Source organism: Lepidochelys kempii, chromosome 11 (genome assembly GCF_965140265.1).
Source record: "Lepidochelys kempii isolate rLepKem1 chromosome 11, rLepKem1.hap2, whole genome shotgun sequence".
Taxonomy (NCBI): Eukaryota; Metazoa; Chordata; order Testudines; family Cheloniidae; genus Lepidochelys; species Lepidochelys kempii.
Window position 1 is genome coordinate 80,526,810 of NC_133266.1, and position 20,708 is coordinate 80,547,517.

The following is a 20,708-nucleotide window of genomic DNA, read 5'->3' on the forward strand; positions in this document are numbered from 1 at the left end:
TTGGAAAGAAATGTGACTGACGAAGACATACTGCTGAGTGTGTTTTTAGGATTGTACTGCTTTATAACGGGCTCAGGTTTAAAATCACGGAACATGCTTTGTGAGAAATATCCCGCAGAATCATCAGGTCTCGCTTGTTCTCTTTCCCCTGAGCAGGATTTCCAGGGTTGATGTAGTTTCCCGGTTGGAATGGGGTGAAAAGCCAGGGAAAGGAAAGGGAGCTGCTGAGAGGGTGAGGAATAAAATCACTTGACACAGTTAAGTATCAGCAAGCGAAGCTGTAATTCCCACCAGCGCCTTCTAAATAGGGTTGCCAGGTGTCCGGTTTTCGACGAGAACACCCAGTTGAAAAGGGACCCTGGTGGCTGACAGCACTGCTGACCGGCCGTTAAGGGCCTGTTGGTGAGGTGCAGCAGGGCTGGGCAGGCTCCCTGCCCAGCTCCGCGCGGCTCCCGGGAAATGGCCAGCATGTCCTACTCCCAGGCAGAGGGGTGGCCAGGGGGGCTCCACGTGCTGCCCCCACGCAGCAGCAGCTCCCATTGGCCGAGGCTTGAGTTGCGGTCCGTGCCCTGGAGGTGACCCTGCCCTCTGTCTCCCCGTCGCCAGCACCCAGGAGCTCAAGGTATCCCCATCTCGGAGCGCTGCAAGGGGCTCTGGGAATGGGGCTGCTGGAGGGGAGGCAGATGTGAGAGTCCCTCTCGGGGCTCTGTGGCCTTCAGGGACTCCTGCACATCCTCCCCTGTAGGGCCCCACATCCTGTCGGTGCTGCGTGCCTCAGCCTCTTCCCAGCTCACCAGTGGGGCCCTTCTGGTCTCGGACCTCTGGCTCTTGCCGATCCTGGGCCCTGGTGCAGTGGCCTGGCCCTGCCTGGGTCTGCGGCCTATAGCAGTGCCACGGGCTAACCCTTGCCACCCCCACTGTGTTTGCTAACCTCCGCAGGCCAGGGAGCAAGCTAGAGGTTGGGGATGAGAATTAAGCAAGTGTCAAACCTGTTTGTTAAAGCTGCAAAACTTCCCAAATGAACTACGGTACACAAGAAATTAATGAAGGTCCTGTAGCTGCTGGAATGAAAAGCAAGTTTAGTAGTTCCCAGATGTTCTGTCCTTTGGTATTAAGGGCCCTGTTTGCTCTAGCCACCACAGTATCTGATACTCCTTCCTGAGATTTCCCTTTAGTGTTCAGGCCATATAATTAAAAACATGTCCAAACTTTAAATCCAATCAAGGATTTGGAAAAGTCCCACCATTGCTGAAATTGCCATGTATTTATGAGTGATATTACAAAGTAAAAATCACAGTGAGATTATAAAAGTCCTGTAATTTAGTATTTATGTGCTTAGATACTACTGTGATGGGTGACACAGACAAAGAAACATAGCTACAGAGTGGAGCAGTCCAGCTCAAAGAACAGAACGATTCAGGCTGAATCATTCAGGATTTCTGTTTCTGCTTCTAAATTTGAAACAGCAAATGTAAGTAAAATTAATGTTCAAAAAGTTGTTTTTAGCACCAAAAGAGACATTAACGTACAATCATACATGATTAAGAAAATATACATGATCTTTAACAACAACCCTGCTGAAGTACATATTCTGACAGAACTAGGACTTATATGTTTAATTTCTAAAATTCTTTTTGAGGACTCTTGGTAAAGGAAAAGCTCTTTTATAAGGAAAACCTTGCCCACACAAGATATGATAGCGTCTAACTCCCAACTCAGGAGCTAAATATGAACCCTTGTCTGGGAGGGGGTGGCAGCAGGCAGAGGGGTACTTGATAACCAGGTGGCAGAGCAGAGAACATGCTAAGGATGGGTGAGTGAGTAATATGGCCTTGTGGTACAGCTAATTACCTTGTATGCTAGTTCATTCTTGTGTGCTGTTTAGAAGCTGGTAAGTAATTCCAGCTAATTCAGTTTTGTTCTGTAGGGGAGCTCCAGTGGCTGTGAGAAATAGGCTTGGGGGACTCGGGGTCACCAGCTGTTTTTATCCCCCTGAGGTTGACCTGCTGAATCCTTCTCCTCCTTTTTTGAGAATTTTTATTTCCTTGGGATGGAATTTTTTCCAAGGGCCCCTGTTGTCAGTTCATTTGGGGCCATGTTGGAATGTTACTGTCATGGACAGGCCAGGGGCTGTGAATGTTTGTTTACTGCCCGTGACCTGTCCATGACTTTTACTAAAAATACCCAGGACTAAAATGTAGCCTTATCTGTTAGTGAGGAGAACAGTGTCCCAACAATGAAGGGCTGGGAGATTAGGAGGCTCAGAGTACTAGTTAGTGGGAGCCAGACCCTGTCCTCTTCAGGTCAAGGGTGTGAATCCAGCTGTAGGCCAGTAATTAGTCCCATTCGGTTCCATAAGAATATTCAGGTGAACAAGGGCTTGCAGCATCACGCCCTAGGTTCAGTCCCACGTTCGTGTTATAACTGGCACTCCCAGCAAAGAGACAGAAGTGGGAATCAAGAGCAACAAGATACCTCATGGCTGGGAGGCTCCACCGCACAGCTGAGGCACGTTGGTGAGGGCAACACAGAGAAGCTTGCATTGCCGTTGCTCCCCCTGTCTGTTCGCTAGATCCACCTTTTGTCTCATATGTAGACGGTAACACCTTTGGGGCAGGGACTGTATGTTACAGACGTGTACGTTGCTTAGCGCAATTGTCTGGTGTAAGTGCTACTGTCATACAAATAAATAATGTTTACAACATTACTTCAATGTGTCGAGCACTTAAGGTGGAATCATGTTGCACTTTTTATAAAAGATATAACCTAGAAGATATATCACTGGATTTAATCTAATTCTCTGTCCTCTATACAGCTAGTATTTTTGCACTGGAATGGTGAGACTTTTGGCTGGTCCCCACGTAATAGGAATGTAATTAATCCAGTATTTCAGATCCTTTTGTTTTTTCCAATATAAATTACTCGGTGGTAAAAAGCAGTGAGTAGCAGCTTTGTATCGACTGAGTTATGGAAAAGGTGACCTGCATCAGTGATTAATCTTGCTTTTTGATTAGTCTGAGTCCTAAAGCGCCTACCCAGTATTTTGCACTAAGGTAGATGTTTAATCATAATGATAATTAGCTAGCAGAATGCAGTTTGATGTTACTGAAATCTACCTAGGGCCATTTATAACCAATTTTACATGTAATGCACTGTTGTTTTCCTTTATCTATATGTATATAAAACCTTTAAGACATGGCTTTTGGGGTGTGTGTGGGGGGGGTTTAGTTATTACATACATTTTCTCCAGTTAACCGGTGTCCTCTTCTTTTGTATAGCATTTAGCAATAACCACTATTCTAGCAGAGGGTCCAAATCCTATAAATTAAGGGTTGCCTTCACTCCAGATTGTGCAAGTAAACCACCATTTTTGGTATGGCCAGAAGTCTCAAGGTTACTTGGCACCCATAAAAATAGCACCCCATTGCAACTGCCCATCACCAATATGGCGATATTTTGAGATGAGGTGACAATGTAAGCGTCAGGACAGGATGATGACCATTGAATATCCCCATCTTACTATGTATATGGCAGATAGATATTTTTTAAACTATGCCCTGCTCTCTTCTGGGTGGGTTTTTTATTGTCTTAAAGGTTAAAACAAAATTCTGACTCTATTATCTTAATACAGTTGAGTTAATATATCAACAGGTTAGTGCCTTGTTTTGTGAATCTTGAGAGCAGCTGGTATCCAGAGTAAATGATATTGTTATCTTATAGCTCTCACATCATTTTGTCATGGCTTAATAAAACTGTACTAACCATGAAAAATGGTGACACTGTAAGCATGCCGTTTTCTGTTTGATGTGCCGGCTGCAGTTTCATGCTGTTCGCAGGGTGGTGCTAATTGAACTGATGCAAATATAGAGAGGTCTTTGCAGAACCGGATGTTACACACGCTGGTCAAAACACCTGTGTTAACTTTAGCTCCACTGAAAACAGAAAATAGCTTATGACAAATTATAGAGGCTAATATAATACAATAGAATAGAATAGAAAAAGTCCAGTTTTAAGGGGACCTGTGCAATCAGAAGTATTGACCGGACACCATAAGTCCGGTTACAATAATTTTCTATCATTTTCTAGTGTGCTGTAAAAAATAAAACCTAAAATTAGCGTAATATATCTGTCAAAACAATATATATGATTGAATCTTTGAATAACTTTTTCAGTCTACAATCAGAAGCAGTAGGGATCAACTAGCCTTTAAAGAGCTAAGCCAGCCGGCATCAACGGTCAGTAATGTAGTTAGCGTTTCCCCATCCACAGTCAACACTGTTTTATCTATCAGCTAAATTGTGCTGCAGTTACACTAGTGCGAGGTGAAATGGCGGAACCCGAAAAGAAAAGGATTCGAAGGCTGTGCTCTTTTAAAGACGAGTGGTTGCAACTCCCAGAGTATCAGAATTGGCTTTCAAAGGCAAGTGAGGAGTCGGGATACTGTTCTATTTGTCGTGTTCAATTCAAGATTCAGTTTGATTCTGTAAAAGCTATCCAGCATCATGCAGAGACAGCGGGTCACGAAATCAAAGTACGAGCACAAGTCCAGTCCAATATAATCGATAAATTCTTCGTATTGCCTGATACCTCCGAAGAAGAACAGGTGTGCACGGCTGAATTGCTCTTAACATACCATGGAGTTAAACACCACCACAGCTACCATTCTCAAGACTGTGGAAATAAACTGTACCCCTCCATTTTCACTGATTCCAAGATAGCTTCCAAAATTCACTGTGGAAGGAGAAAAGCGGAGGCTTTGATTGAGAATGTATTAGCCCCTCATTCATTAAAACTGGCTGTGCAAGACATTGGATCAGCATCGTTCTCAATAGTGACAGATGCTTGGAATAAAGGGAACACAAAATTATTCCCAGTTGCCCTCCACTACTTTAATAAAGATAAGGGAAGCTGCACATGTATCCTAGACTTTTTCGAGGATGCAGATGAGACCTCAGAGGCAATCGCAAACAACGTAAGAAGTTGTCTTCAAAATGCTGGTCTGATACATAATAAAATTGTGGCATATGGAGCAGACAACGCATCTGTCAATTTTGGAAAGCACAAGTCTGTTTTGGTGCACCTAAAACAAATGTTGGATTTACCAAATCTTGTGCCAGGGCATTGCAGCACTCACATAGTGCACAACACAGCAAAACATGGCTTGAAAATGCTCTCTTATGATGTAGAGAACTTGGTCATCAAGGTTTTCAGTGAATTCTCGTCCAGTGCAAAGAACATTAGTGAGCTTAAAGAGTTCTTTGACTTCCTGGAGACAGACTATTCGGAAATCTTACGCCATGTACCTACACATTTTTTGACCCTTTTCACTGCCGTAGACAGGTTACTGAAGCATTGGCCTGCCCTCAAATCTTACTTTGTGAAGAAAGGAGAGGAAAAAGTGAGCTGCGCAATATGGGCCTTTCTCTCTGAGCAGGAGGATGCAGTATCCGATGATGACATTGTTACACTTCCCGAGCTGTACGTCTACTTTGTGCACAACATTCTGAGCCAATTTAACAACACCGTAAAGGTTCTTGAAAGTGATTACATTCAGGTAACTGAACTGTATGGCGTATTCAACAGGCTGAGAAGAGAGATTCAGAATCGACAAGAGCAAGGCTTCTATGGGTACAAGGCGACACAGTTCTTGAAGAAACTGCCGCCTAATGAGCAGAATAAATTTGTTGGAGATGCCCAACGGGCTTACACACGCATGCTGCAGTACCTAGAAAAGTGGTTTGATTTCAGCGAAAACTCTTTCTATGTGCTGTGTGCACCACTCAACCTAGACGGACCTCTTGAGCTAGACAAACTGTGTGCTTTGACTGCAAACTGGGACATTCAAGTAGACGGAGATGAACTATTTACAGAAATGTGCTCACTGAACGATGCGCTACCAGCCCTAAAGAGTTTGACAAATGATGCTGAATTGCCATTGTCCCCCCAGCAACAAGAGCGCCGCCATCGAATCAGTGTCTCCGAGGTGTGGGTAGAATTCTTTAAGCGCTGGGAGGCCCCAAATTTACTTAAAATTGTGCAGCATGTGCTTGCCGTACCACCCACCAACGCCTTTGTGGAACGCGTTTTCAGTGTTATGAAGAACTTGAGGACTGGCGAAAGGAATCGGCTCCGTGTGGGCGCGGTGAAAGCTGAGCTATTCGTGCACTTCAACTACACAATGACATGTGCCGAGTTTGCTGGATTTTTGAAGACAAAAGCAGCGAAGGAGCTTGTGGCGGCAGCGAGGCAAGAGCAGAAGTATGAACGTAAGTCGCTTCACTGGCCACGCTCATTAAACCTGGTTTTGTTTTATTTTGTTTGTATCTTCGTTGCATTGCAGACGCAGTTAAAAAGTAGTGTTTAAAATCTCTCCCTGGTGAGGCGAAGGCTATGTGAGTCTCACGTTCCGTCTCCCACATTCAAACTATTGCAGCTCCTGGCCTTCTACCGGTGCCTGCTCAGGCCTTGCAGTGAAAATGAGCGAGTGAACGAAGGTGGGAGAGAGCGAGCGATGGAGGGAAGGGGGTGGAGTGAGCAGAGGTGGGGACTTGGGGCAGGGGGCGGGGCAAGGGTGTTCGATTTTCTGCAGTTAGAAAGTTGGCAACCCTACTTCTAAAGCCCCCCAGGGTCTGCTTCATCTTAGCCAGATCAGAGTTGTTCCTAGAACTCTAGACACTTGGCAGTAGCGCCCTCTCTCCTGCCCTCACTACCTCTGATTTTTCAGATGGGACGTGGTGTCCAGATTTGTCCCTTTCTCTCTCTCCCTTGGGAAAAGTTTGGGGAGGATTTTGTTCCTGATTTTTCAGATTCTCCAGTGCTATTTGGGTTTGTTTCTCTCCTTTCCTTCTCCAGCGCAGGGAATGACTCATGTTTAGATTCTCTCTCTCTCTGTCCCAGCAGGTGAGGGAATGGTGAGTGAGAATGTGGAAGAGAACCCTCAGCAGGAAGATCCTGAGCAAGTTGAAACTCACGGGACGTTATTGGGTAGATCTGAAGGGACTGTCTCCTGGAGTCCAGAGCACGGAAAAGCCGGTGGGTCTCAGTGCAGGCCAGAGAGACAGCAGGGAAACCAGCCAGGGAAGAACGCGGGTAAATCCACTCAACTTGACGGTGGTTCGACGAATCTTAGTAAAAACATGATGCACCAGAGATCCTCCAAAGGGGAGAGGAAAAACACCTGCACCGAGTGTGGGAAAAGCTTCAGTCGGAGTTTATACCTTATTATACATCGCAGAACCCACACAGGAGAAAGACCTCATAAATGTCTTCAGTGTGGGAAGAGCTTTATTGGCATCCCAACCCTGAAAAAACATCAGAAAATCCACACGAGAGAAAAACCCTATAAGTGCCCTGACTGCGGGAAAAGCTTCGGTGAGAGATCACACCTTATTGGCCACCAGAGAGTCCACACAGAAGCAAAAACCTTCATATGCTCTCAGTGTGGGGAAACCTTCTGTAACTGGTCATCCTTTCTTAGACATGAGAGAATCCACACCGGAGAGAGATCTAAACCTCATAAGTGCCCTGAGTGTGGGGAGAACTTCCGTGATAGGACTGGTCTTATTAGGCATCAGACAACTCACACAGGAGAGAAACCCTATACCTGCCTGAAGTGTGGAGAAAGCTTCAGTCGGCGCTCAAACCTTACCAGGCACCAAAAAGTTCACACTGGGGAGAGACCCTATAAGTGCCTCAAGTGCGGGAAAAGCTTCAGTCAGAAATCAACCCGCAGTAGACATCTGAGAACGCACTGGGGAGAAAGTGAATAAGTGCCCTGACGAGGGCTGGCTGAAGTGGGTTAGACCGGAGCAGTTGCAGTTAAAGTTGAGACTAGCTTCCTTTTTAACTGCCAGTTTTCCTGTGTGCTCTAAAACCCACATGTGGGCTTGGATTGTCTTGAAAATTGCCGTGCCTCCTCTGGGCCGCGGGCAGAGTTAGTGGTGGGAGGTTGTGGTCGTTTGGTCTTGGGGTTCCTCAGATACAGCCTCCCAGTAAGGAGCTGCTTTTACCATTCAGATTGCTCTGAAACCCTGTGCAAACTTAACCCCCATGAAAAGCAGGAAATATTACATTAGAGTAAATGCTACCCCCACAACATAACCTTAACTCTGCCCTCTTTGAGTGAAGTCCCAACATACCGATAACACACATTTGCTCTCTACCTTTGCAGATGTGACAGAACACTTCAGGAATAGAGCACTGATGAGCAGTGTAGGACAAATTCGGCCACCTTCTGTTGCTAAGGGAAGACTCTGGGGTAGGTCAGGCACAGTGAGCAGCTCTCACTTACACTCAAAAACTGAGCGTGCCCCACACAAACCACCCCAGAACGACAAAATGTTCCCATGTTCCCATGGCTTCACCCTTGCCCTGAGGGACATGGCTTTCACTGGCAGAGTTAAGGTTGCACAGTGGGAATGACATTTACCTTAATTTCTTGGATTTTAGAGGTGTAAGTTTAGCCACTCTCCACATTGTGGAAGGGCACAAGGCAGCACCGGGCAACCTTAGCTCTGCATTAACTAAGGTTTTGGACAGTTAATATATTTGCTGATTCCACAAATGTCGTCACCGTTTGACTTTTCAGAGTCTGGTTACCCATCTCTGCTGTTAGGAGACAGCAGCCCTCCTCTGGCTCTGCCTGGGTCAGCAAAGGAAAAGGCCCGATCAGCCCGTCCACCTTCCCAGCTGCTGGGATTCCCTGCCTCAGCTGGAATCTTCTCCCCCATCTTGCCTGGTTCCCCAGCCAGTGTCCTATGGACTGGGTATCTGAGGAACCTTTTGTGCCCTTTATTCACAAAGACCTCCAGGCACCTGGAGCGATCCAGTGTTTAGGGACTAGGAGAGATGGGTGTTGGGCGGGGAAGAGCCTGTGTTTGAGCACAGGGGGATGGGAACCCAGGGACTGAGTGTGTGAATCAGTGAGTGATGGTGAGAGCGCTGACACTGGAGAACTCGTTGCACTAGCAGAGCACAGCTCCTCCTTGCAAAGAGGAGCAGCAGCCACAGCCAACACCCAGAGAAGATAAGACAGCATTTGCCCAGCTGCAGATGGCTCATTGTTACAGTCTAAAGGGATCTGGCAGCCCCTGCAGCTGCCAGCGGCTTGGAGAGAGACAGGCATTCAGCTCAGGGAGTTCAGCCAGAGCCCTAACGCTTTCTCTCGCGGTTGTAACCTTTGGTTAAGATGCCAGCAGAGTGCAGTGAACTCAAAGGGAAATTAACGAATGGCCGGGGTTTTGCCTCCTGAAGAAATGTCAAGAGCAATGAGGGCACAGTTCTACAGTAATTCTCTGCAATTGGCATTGGGCATGTGGTGTCCTGTGTGTGTGTGTTTGAAAAACAGGATCTGGATTATATAAATGGATGGGGAGGTACTTTGGACATTTAAATAAAACACAGTTACTGTTCCCTTTCTTTTCAGTCCCTCACTATAGAAAACAATCCCCAGCGACAGTTAATTTGTCTTCCTTGGAATCAGCCTGATGAAGCTCCTTAGGATGCCTATAAATGACGTGCACATGGCTGGTGATGCCTTTCTCCAAATACAGGGCAGCGCTCAGTGAGGCTCCTGCATGATAACACGCTGGTCACAGGGTTCAACGAATGGAGTTATTCTTTGACACATGGGGCCCGTTTCAGGTGACGTTTTGCCCCCTCTACTCTGGGTCGTCCTTCTCTCAGAACCATCATCCAGCCACTCCTGTTATTTCTCTTTATGCTTCGTTCTGGTGAAGGAAACCTGCAGACACAGACACATCTGGAATCTGTTTCTTCAGTCCCCAACCCATCTGTGAGAGGAGCTGGGATTGTTCATTCCAGCCATGCAGCCCTTGGGATTCAGATCCAGATTCCTTACCTCCCACCTAGCTCCTCTCTGCCCTTCTCCCCACATCCTGCCAGCCCTTCCCCTGCTGTCTCAGACACCTCCTATCCAGTTCCAATTTCTTCCAGCCCCCCTAGGGATAAAATGATTTGCCACAGTCCCACCTTGGTCACCTATTGCTGGGGCTGCTGCAACCACTTCTCTGAATTCCCCCTATTGCCTTGCTGTCCCCCAGGCCCGACCCCAAAATACCACAGCTGGGCCCCTCCCCTTTGCAAATCCCCTGCTTGTATCTCCTGAGATATTAAGTTCCAGGGCCTGGTCCCGCCTCACCCGCACTGGCATCTGGCTGAGTCTGGAGTCCTGGGGAGACGAGAACAGGAATCACACTGGAGTCGCACGAGGTTGGTTCCTCCAGGGCTCCATCCGGAGAGCAATAGAGCCAGCAAGGAACTAGCCTGTGTCACAGCTTGCTCACCAGAAGGGGCCCCAGGCCAGTGCCTAAGGGTCTTGGTGTTTTCCCATCTTCCCTGGGCCAGGAGACGGGGCTCAGCCCTCGGGGATGCAGAACCTTGATGTAGGTATCACACGGTCGTCAGTGGGCGGGATAGAACCTGGGGCCTCTGAAGCTTAGGGTGGGAGCCTCTGCCACATGAGCTAAAAGCCAACTGGCCGTTAGCTAAGGCTAAACATAGAGCAGACTCATTTTACCTCTGTCTCATGGAATCATAGAATATCAGGGTTGGAAAGGACCTCAGGAGGTCATCTAGTCCAACCCCCTGCTCAAAGCAGGACCAATCCCCAATTAAATCATCCCAGCCAGGGCTTTGTCAAGCCTGACCTTAAAAACTTCTAAGGAAGGAGATTCCGCCACCTCCCTAGGTAACACATTCCAGTGTTTCACCACCCTCCTAGTGAAAAAGTTTTTCCTAATATCCAACCTAAACCTCCCCCACTGCAACTTGAGACCATTACTCCTTGTCCTGTCCTCTTCTACCGCTGAGAATAGTCTAGAACCATCCTCTCTGGAACCACCTCTCAGGTAGTTGAAAGCAGGTAGTCTCTCAGTGGTCTCGGTGCCCCTAGATGGGCCAGAACCCCACACCCAGCAGGTGTGTGGGGGTTACATAGGCACCCAGCCCATTGTCATCGACTTGTCCCCCCCATGGGGGTCATGGCCTGTAAACCTCATTTCTAAGAGTTACACTCAGACAATCAGGGACCAGGAATTACAGCTTGTGACAAGGGTCAGTCAGAAACGGTTCCCACATTCAGATTGTTTCCAGGTTTATTTGGAAAAAACCCTTGGAATAACGAATAAGTCCAGGAGCACTGAGCTCCGTGTCTGAGTGAGTAATATGTAGGGAAAGGATCTGAATTCCTGCCTCTCGTTCACTGCACGCTCTGTGCTCGGCGATGCTGGGAGCCCTTTTCTCATCCCCTCTCTGGGGTTCTGCCTCTTCCTGCCTTTTATTCCCCCTTTGCTCTGCCTGGGAACCATGAGCAGGGCTGCGGTTCCCACCATGTGTAGAGAGAGCCCTGGACAGGCCAACTAGAACTGTGGTTCCCACCATGTGTGAGCTCACAGACTTTTGCGCTGCCGGCAGGATTACTGTGATTCTTAATATCACTGGCTGCAGCCCAGCCAGCCCCACAGACATGGCCCTGCCCAGGGAGCTCATGCACTGCACAGCCCTGGGGCACTGACCCGTGTTTAAATGCTCCAGGCACAGAGGGAAGGGCTGAGTGTTCCCTAGAGAAGAAGGTTTGAGGAGGGGCGGGAGGGAGGGTGGAGGCTGGAGGAGCAGGGTCCAAGGCAGAGGTGAGGAGGTGTGTGTTTGTGTGGCCAGGGGTGAAAAGTGGGCCCATTGCTCACACAAGCCCTGGGGCTGGGCTCTCACTCCCCTTCCCCTAGTCCAGCTACTGAATCCCCTTCCCCAGCTCTTCCCACCCCTCCTTCCAACGCGCTGGGACCAGGTCCCCCCCAATGCGGCTGAGTCTGCAGCGCAGAGCAGCCCATACAGCAGGGTCCCGGCGCTCTCACTCCTGCCCCCGCACTGCCCCTGTGGCCATTTTGCTCCCCTCCATGGGCGGAGATTCCCCCGGGCCAGGAAATGCCGGGACATACCTGCCACTCACTGGCCCCCATCGTACTCACTGGGCTCCTGGGTTTGCCTTTTCTTTGGGAGTCTGATAAGGTAGTTAATAGCCCTGACAGGACCTGGAAATCCCCCAGTTCATCCCATCACCACCACCAGGTAATGCTGAGTAGGACCCTGTCAGGGGTAGATAAAGGTCTCTGTCACGTTGGTCCTTGTGTGTAATGGGGGTGAATTCAGTTCAATGGGCCTAGGGTGATCGGACAGCAAGTGTGAAAAATCGGGACAGGGGGTGGGGGGTAATAGGCGCCTATATAAGATAAAGCCCCAAATACTGGGACTGTCCTTATAAAATCGGGACATATGGTCACCCTAAATGGGCGTGAAGCACATGCTGAGGGGCTGTAGTGACTTGGCGAGCGGCTAGTTGCCATTGGTCCCCATGCTCACGGCTTCCTCTGTTCAGCCCCGGCTGGGTGGGAGCGTTTCTCTGACTGTCATTCCCACTCATTTTAGAAAGAATGGGATCTGAAACATTTGCAACACGAGACACATATGCCTCACTTTTAACCCCTTTTAAACAACATTGGGTAGTGGGTGCAGGGCAAAACTGAAGTTTGGGCTCCTTGCAGTGAGGGGGTCTGAGATGGTAGGGCAGGAGAAATCACTGAGGCCCATCTGGGGCCCATCTGCCAGCAAAAGCCCTGTCTCCCCCAGCAGCCACCATGTCTCCTGATACAGAGAAATCAGACCTGGGGTGAAGGAGTAGGGGGTTGAAAACTTCTTGTCCCTGGCATTTCTATGTTGCACGACCCCATTGTAACTCCCTTATCTCTGTCCCATTCTCTCTCTTTCTCTCTGCTAGTTGGCTGCCCCCCGTTGCTGGTCACTGCCCCTTCCCCAGTGTTGCCAACGCTCGTGATAATGATTGTTTTCCTTAAAGCCCCAGCTACTGGAGTCAAGTGAAGAGGTGATGATTTCAGCCTTCATTCTCAAAGAAAAAGAAGTTTCTTGCCCTCGTGGCTGTGGAGGAAGCTTCAAAATGTGACCCCCACTGCACCCTAAAGGCTCAAAAAGCAGAAGGGAAATAAAATGAACCCCAAAGCTGTTGTTCTTACATAATCTCATGATTTTAAAGCCAGTCTTCTGGGTTTTGTTGAGCCTGATTCATGATTGTTGAACAGTTGGGTTGGCAATCCTGTTTCCCCATCAGTGGCCTGTTCTCCCTCACCCCTCCCCATCTGTGGGCCTGTCTGCACCATCAAACCACCAGCCTCAGAATCTGATCCCTGGACAGAACGACTCTGGCCCGGCTAACACCTGAATGGGGTTTGCAGTAGAACCCAGTTCTGATCCACATTCCCCTTCCCTCAAGTCGTGCAGGGTTCTGCAGACCCCCCCTGGGGTGGTGCAGCTCAGGTCTCAGATGGGAGCTGGGTCAGTCCTGTCTACACTGCGGAACCCTCAGGGTGTTGGGAACCACTATGCACTTAGTGGCACTCCCAGAACAAGAGTGAGAATGCAGGCAGGGCCCAGACCGCTCCCACACCCTTCCCTCCTCCACGTCCCGCGCTGCTTCCTGCAGCCCCCATTGGCCTGGAACAGTGAACCACAGCCAGTGGGAGCAGCAGGTAAACAAACCGGCCCAGCCAGCGAGTGGATTTCCCTGATGGGCTGCGTGCCAAATGTTGCTGATCCCTGGTGTAGACATAGCCTTAGATCTAAAGGTGCTTATACCAGTATAATATATTTCTGCAAAGGAAGGGGAATAATCCATACTGGCATAGGATACCTCTGTCCTGATTCAACTATGTCCTCAGTGGAGATTGTATTGATTTAACTATATCATATAAAATCACCCCTGTGAATGACATAGTTTCCCAGGGTAAGGACTGGGTGTACACCAGCTCTTACTTTTCTTTAAAAAATGAAAGCTGAGATTCCCCTGTAATTACAAGACCTCCAAGAATAGGGGCTTAAAGAAAGACCCCCAAATATTGTGAGAAATATTCCATCAGAACAGGAGCCATTGGGTTTGTCCCAGCCAGTAAAATTTCTAAGTCCCCAAAGCTGCCCGTGTGAGTGCGTGTGAGAACGCCATTCGGCGAGGGTTTCAAGGTGCAGTGGGGGAGGTTTAGGTTGGATATTAGGAAAAACTTTTTCACTAGGAGGGTGGTGAAACACTGGAATGCGTTGCCTAGGGAGGTGGTGGAATCTCCTTCCTTAGAAGTTTTTAAGGTCAGGCTTGACAAAGCCCTGGCTGGGATGATTTAATTGGGTATGGGTCCTGCTTTTGAGCAGGGGGTTGGACTAGATGACCTCCTGAGGTCCCTTCCAACCCTGATATTCTATGATTCTATGATTCAGCGTGGTCGCAGGGAGAGCGGAAGCCCATCTGAATACTCTTCTATCATGACAAATTTCCCAGCAGCCAGTCCTCAGGGAAAGAACTTGAAACTCATTCCATTCGCTGCTTGGAATATTGTGCTGAAGCTGCTAAAAACTCAGTCTCGGTACAGAGCCGTGGTCTGGTTGTGAAAAAGGAAATATTCACAATGGAAAAGCCCCTCCACTGTTGAAAGCGATTCATAAAACCTTTCAGTAGCAAATCTACCTCTGCTCTGAGGGACGAGCAAACAAACAGAGCGGAAAGTGGTAGGAATGATTTGGACTCGTGTGATATCAAACAATGAAAAGGATGTGAAAAGTCTGGCAAAAATCTGTCAGCCTTGTTTGATGTTTGCCTGCAATCAGAGGGTCTGGACAGCTGAAGCAACGTCTACGCTAGGAGCACGGTGCTGGTATAGCTTTCCCGGTACACCCTACTGGCAAACAGCCATTTATACTTTAACCGGTGTAGCGCATCCTAGCCCCCCAGATGAAACAAGCTCATCAGTCTTGCTGGCGTAGCTGCATCTGGACTACAGACTTCTGCCTGCACAGCTCTGTCGCTCAGGGACCACACCTCTTCACACCCCTGAGCAACAGCAGAAGTCTACCGAGTAGGCCTGGTCTGAGGTCTTTTTTGCTTAAGTAAGCAGCTCTTTTTGTAGAATGAGCCTGAGACATTACGTGAAGCCAGGAGAATGTTATAAATCCATCCATGAATTCTCCTTCATAGACACCTGTCCCAGATCCACAGAATTGGTACAGCACCCTAGCTTTTAAGCCATCCCTAGGAGGAACCCCTTCAGTGTGTCAGACCCTGAAGTGATCTCATTTTTCCTTCATGGTGGGCCAAATGGCCTCAGTGCCTCCAAGGCTGAGCCCCTGGGCTCCAGCTCCCCCTGCTTCAGACCCACAACATTTTGGCACCTGAGCGGGGGAGCTCAAATGACGGCCCCATGCCCCTCACCTGGGCCAAAACTTCGAAAGGTCTCAATTCTGCCTTCTTCCTGTTCTACTCCTCTCATGGTCCTGCTCTGCTACTTACCCCAATAAAGGAGAACTAGCAACTTAAAATGCCTTGTTCGAAAATTTTAAGTAACACTTAACTTTCAAATGCCTGAATGGCAAATGTAACTTTTCTTGTCTGCATAGTAAACACCGGCATTTTTATCTGTTTGAATAGTCAAAGTGGTGCTTTCCGTGCCTTCCTGGTTGCAAAGATTTGAACTGCTTCCTGCTGAAGGTCCACAGTCTGGGCCAGCTCATGCTCTATTGAGCTGGTTGCAAGGCCGACCAGCCTCTCCTGTGTCATTGTGGAGTGTAGATGTGTTTTTATTAATTTCAGCTTGGAGAAGCTGCATTCTCCACTGGCAACTGTTACAGGAAATGTTAGAAGTATGCGCAGAGCAACAAAAGCATTTGGAAAGAGGGTGGTCATCTTATTTGTGCACATATTTTCCAGAACAGCCTTTGGAGTTGATCCTGCTGAAATGTATCTTGAAAGGGCTTTCAGTTCATCACCTAAATCACTTGCATCAATATTGCACATGTCATTATGTGTCAACACTGTCTCTAGTGCCCTGCATTGCTGGCGTAGGTCTTCTTCAGGTATAGTGAGGAGTTTTGGAATATCATACAACATCCCAAATATACTGCTGTGTTCCTTGAGCTGCATGAAATGTTCTTCAACTGACTGTATTGCACAATCTAGCACCTGGTTAAAGAATTCAACTTTGAATTGTTGTTTGGGGTCTCTTATGGGATTATCCCATGCCTCATAATCAAAATGTCTTCTTCTTCGGTGACTCTTGTATTCCTGAATGGGTGGGAAAATAGCTTCAGTGTGAAGTCCCTCTGCCAACTTCTGTGGACTCTTCAGAACGTTTTGAAATCCCTCATCTGACCGGTAAGATTGTAGGTATGACTTTGCTTTGTCCAGTTTTTCCATTGCTCCAGATATATCAAGATCAACACCTTGGAGTCTCTTGCTTATAACATTTATTTCAAACTATCAAGGTTCCTTCCCCACTCTGAACTCTAGGGTACAGATGTGGGGACCTGCATGAAAACCTCCTAAGCTTACTTTTACCAGCTTAGGTTAAAACTTCCCCAAGGTACAAACTATTTTACCTTTTGCCCTTGGACTTTCGTTGCCACCACCAAATGTCTAACTGGGTTTATTATTGGGAAAAAGCTATTTGGACACGTCTTTCCCCACAAAAACCTCACCAAAACCTTGCACCCCCCTTCCTGGGGAAGGTTTGATAAAAATCCTCACCAATTTGCATAGGTGACCACAGACCCAAAACTTTGGATCTTAAGAACAATGAAGAAAGCATTCAGTTTCTTACGAGAAGAATTTTAATAGAAGAATAAGTAAAAAGAATCACCTCTGTAAAATCAGGATGGTAAATACCTTACAGGGTAATTAGATTCAAAACATAAAGAACCCCTCCAGGCAAAACCTTAAGTTACAAAAAGACACAAAGACAGGAATATCCATTCCATTCAGCACAGCTTATTTTCTCCAGCCATTTAAAGAAATCATAATCTAACGCATACCTAGCTAGATTACTTACTAAGTTCTAAGACTCCATTTCTGTTCTGTCCCTGGCAAAAACATCACACAGACAGACCCAGACGCTTTGTTTCTACCCCCCTCCAGTTTTGAAAGTATCTTGTCTCCTCATTAGTCATTTTGGTCAGGTGCCAGCAAGGTTATCCTAGCTTCTTAACCCTTTACAGGTGAAAGGGCTTTTCCTCTGGCCAGGAGGGATTTTAAAGATGTCAACCCTTCCCTTTATATTTTTGACACAAACAGTATGTCATGCCACAACACTAAACCACACAGAAATTGGAAGTTATTTATGTTTCTGGTGATTCCATTTCCCTCTGCCACTGTTCTCCCATGAACAGTTCCTGTCATAGCATTATCCTCCATAATGGCAACTTTGGCATCATCAATCTTCCCAATTTGGTGTTTGATAGGTTTTATTGCCTCCACTCGACTTTCCCATCGTGTGGCATGCAATGGTTTCAGTGTCAGAAAGGATGTTCCCAGATGTTGATTCAAAATTTGCCATTGATGAGTTGATGCAGAGAAAAATACATCGATGCTTTGAATTATGTTAAAAAATTCAGCAGCCTCGCTCGAAGCTGATGCTGCATCACTGACCACCAAGTTCAATGAATGAGAACTGCATGGGGCAAAAAAACCTTGAGGGTTTAACTCTCAGATCCGTGTCTGCACTGCTCTGTTCTTTCCTCTCATGTTGGCACCATTATCCTAGCCCTGACCTCTCATGTCAGCTATTGAAATTCCTGTATCTTCCAGCTTTTTAAGAAGCACATTTGTCACACCAACTCCTGTAATATCATCAATGTCAATAAATTCTAGAAAATGCTCTCTGACAGTCACCACTGCAGGGACATTTTCACTAGGTTCTCTTGTTGTTACAAAATGCACCATGAACATCATTTGTTCCGTATGGCTGATGTCAGGTGTGCAGTGCAGAATAACAGAGTAATATTTTGCTGACTTCAGATCTGCCCCAATCTTCTGTTTGACTTTTGTTGCCAGTAACTGTATGGTCTCATTTTGAATTGTTTTTCCAAGGTAGTGGTGTGTGTACATTTCTTGGGTGGTGACTCTTCTTCGATGCTCCTGGAGTACAGCATCAAACGCAGCCATCAGCTCCACAATTTTAAGGAAGTTTCCATTGTTTGGCACATACGGCTGATCTGAAGTGCCACGCAGTGCGAGGTTTTGGGTTGCAAGCATTGTCGCAATGGCAATGAACCTTTTCAGAACATTTTGCCAGTAAAGAGACTCTAATGCAATCTTCTCTTGTTGCTGATCATCTATGGTGGCCTTTAACCTTAATCTCATCTCAAGCTCTTTCCACCTATGGAATGCTCTCTGGTGATTTGCTGCCTTCTCATGGCATGCCAGATTTCTTGCCAGATTTTTCCAGTCCTTTGTTCCTGTAGAACCCAATGTGGCTGGAACATTAGACTGGCAGTTTGCAACAAAAACAGTATGCGGCATTCTGGGTTTTTGAGTACATAAGCCATGGCCTCTCTACTTTGTCACCACTGGGGATTTCACACCAGTAATGTGTTGGATGGAAACTTCTGTTTTCATTGTCTTTGGGGAACATGAAGTTTTTCACTTGCTGTGGCCCACGCAGTACAAGGAAGTCCCTCAGGCTACTGCTCAAGTGGGTCCACAATCCTGGATCCTCTGGACTCAAGGAACTAAACTCAGCAGCAGCTGTTTCTTGAGCCTCCACCACACTCTTCTCTGATCTACACTTTTCTTCAGGAATGTGCAGGGCTACATCCACTTGAGATGGAGATATGGATGCTGCAGTAGCTGCTAGGTCACCTGCACTCTGACTAACTGGAAGATCAGGCATCTCCTCACCACTCACATCCTCCCTGGGGCCGGAAGGCTCACCGTGAACATTTGTGTCTATGCATCTCAGGAGAACTCCTTCCTGCTTAGATAGAAAAGCTTCCTTTGCTTTCTTTCTTTTTGCTGAATGCTGCCCCAGAGGGCCGTTTTCTTCTTTCACTCATGGCTGCTGTTCTGGGCCAGCTAGAGTGGCTCCCGGCACTCAATTGAAGGGGACAAATAAGCAGGCTGGTAGCAGCGCCTGAGTGAGGGAAGATGTCAGCGTCTTAAGGGCCTAACTGGCTCCTACTACTTCAGCTGACGGCCTGTTCTCCTCAGGTGGGTTCAGGGAAGCAGCAGGAAACAGGAAGCTCCCTGAGATGCTGGAGTTAATCAGTCCAGGCTCCTGGGGTGCTAGAGAGGTACATAAGAGGCTCCTTCTCCTCTCTCTCCCTGTAGCTCTGCTGCTTTCTGTTATTCCCTGTCACCTTTTCTCCTACATGCCTGTCATGTCTCTTGTGCCCTCCTTCCTCCAGCACAGCACTCCACCCTCTCTGTGCATCTAGAGCAGAGAAAATCCAGATGCACCAGCAGCAGACACCATTTTCTACACTCTGGGTCCTAGTGGCGCCCCCCCACAGTCTGGCACGTGAGGCGGCCGCCTCAGTTTGCCTCATGGTAAGGCCAGCCCTGTTCAGACTGTCCAACTTCTATCACACTCCTTATTCTCTGAAGTGGGAGGATGAGCCTTGTGTTAGGAAAGTGTTAAATACACAACTTACGCTCAAAAGTCTGCCCCAACCTGGACAGGGACCTGCCAGGCCCAGAATGCTGTCACTGCTCATGAATGGCCGCAGTGCACAAGAAGAGACCAGCTCCGAGGGACACCTCTCGCTCATTCAGCAAGAAAAGCACACACAACTTACCTGTGCTAACAATCCAGGGATGCTCAGCAGCACTTACAGTGTGGGTTCGTTTTCCGACCTGCTGGGAATGCCCTGCGCGATGCCCGCACTGGGATACCTTACAAGGCCTGCTTTGTATGTAAGACCGCGCTGATATAAAAATGAGGCGTACTGTATGGGGGTTCTGGGACTCTCCCCCAAGGTATAGAATGTTACACCCTTGTTCATGGCTTGTGTTCTGGATTAGTTCCCTCCCTCCTTTTCTCTGGTGATAAATATTCATAATTAATAATTGGGTTGTGACAATCAGGGTCCAGACACCACAGGGGGCAAACAGCGGGTCTGAGCCCCAAAGAATAAGCTGTCGGATCAACTGGCTGTATACAATATTATTGTGCTGTTGAAGTGTGTGGAGTAAGGTATCCTGTGTAAAGGGGTCCGGTTCTCCCGCAGGGGAACCCAGTTTGTCACATGGCGTACTTGTCTTTTCTTTAATCGTGATGTGCCCTCAGTGATGGCAACAATCCCAAATTCACATCCCCGAGCTGGCGCTGAGATTAGGCCTCTGCCATTTCTCTATACTATGATGTGGGAGGAGAAAACCACTTGGCGCTCAATGCCCGAACACACCCCTCTGTACCCACAACCTGCAGTGGTCACCGAGCCATGCCAGTTAGTCCATGCCCTAGGATCTCCTCCTCCTGCCCACTAACACAGTGTGTGTCTTGGGGAAGCGCTCACCGTTCTGTAATCAGAGATGCCGTTTTGACCCCTGCCGTTGGAGGGAAGGGAGAGAAGTTGTCCTCCATGGGAGGCATGGGGGAAGAACCCTCCACAGCTGCAGGAGGAGCAGAAGTGGGGCTGGGGGTGAAGGACAGATGTGGAGCTGGTGGGGCAGAATTGATGTGGGTCTGGGAGTCGGGGCAGATGCCAGGGTGGGAGGGGGGCACAAAAATTCATAAGGGGCTGGGGAGACCTAATCAATGAATAGGCTGGGGATGGACAGATGTGGGGCTGGGCGGGTGCAGAGTTAATTGATTGGCATTTGGGGTGGGGGTGGGGAGAAGCCGGAAGCTCCACACTTTCTGGCAGCC

The 20,708-nt window shown here is 47.9% G+C and overlaps 1 protein-coding gene across 17 annotated transcripts in view; it reads left to right on the forward strand.

Annotated features, from left to right (window-relative positions):
* The window catches only part of LOC140895982 (uncharacterized), an 83,487-nt gene that overhangs the window by 7,180 nt on the left and 55,599 nt on the right, over nucleotides 1-20,708 (forward strand). For 13 of the 17 annotated variants that reach the window (XR_012154410.1, XR_012154407.1, XR_012154412.1 and 10 more), the window contains exon 2: nucleotides 1,340-1,471. Coding sequence is in view for 11 of the 17 variants with exons in the window: in XM_073307014.1 (XP_073163115.1) it covers nucleotides 1,470-1,471 (2 nt within the window). In the remaining 6 variants the exon portion in view is untranslated. Of the gene's footprint in view, nucleotides 1-1,339; nucleotides 6,267-6,897; nucleotides 9,412-20,708 lie in introns of those variants that run through there. The other 4 variants (XM_073307008.1, XM_073307009.1, XM_073307010.1 and 1 more) reach the window with 4 other exon arrangements.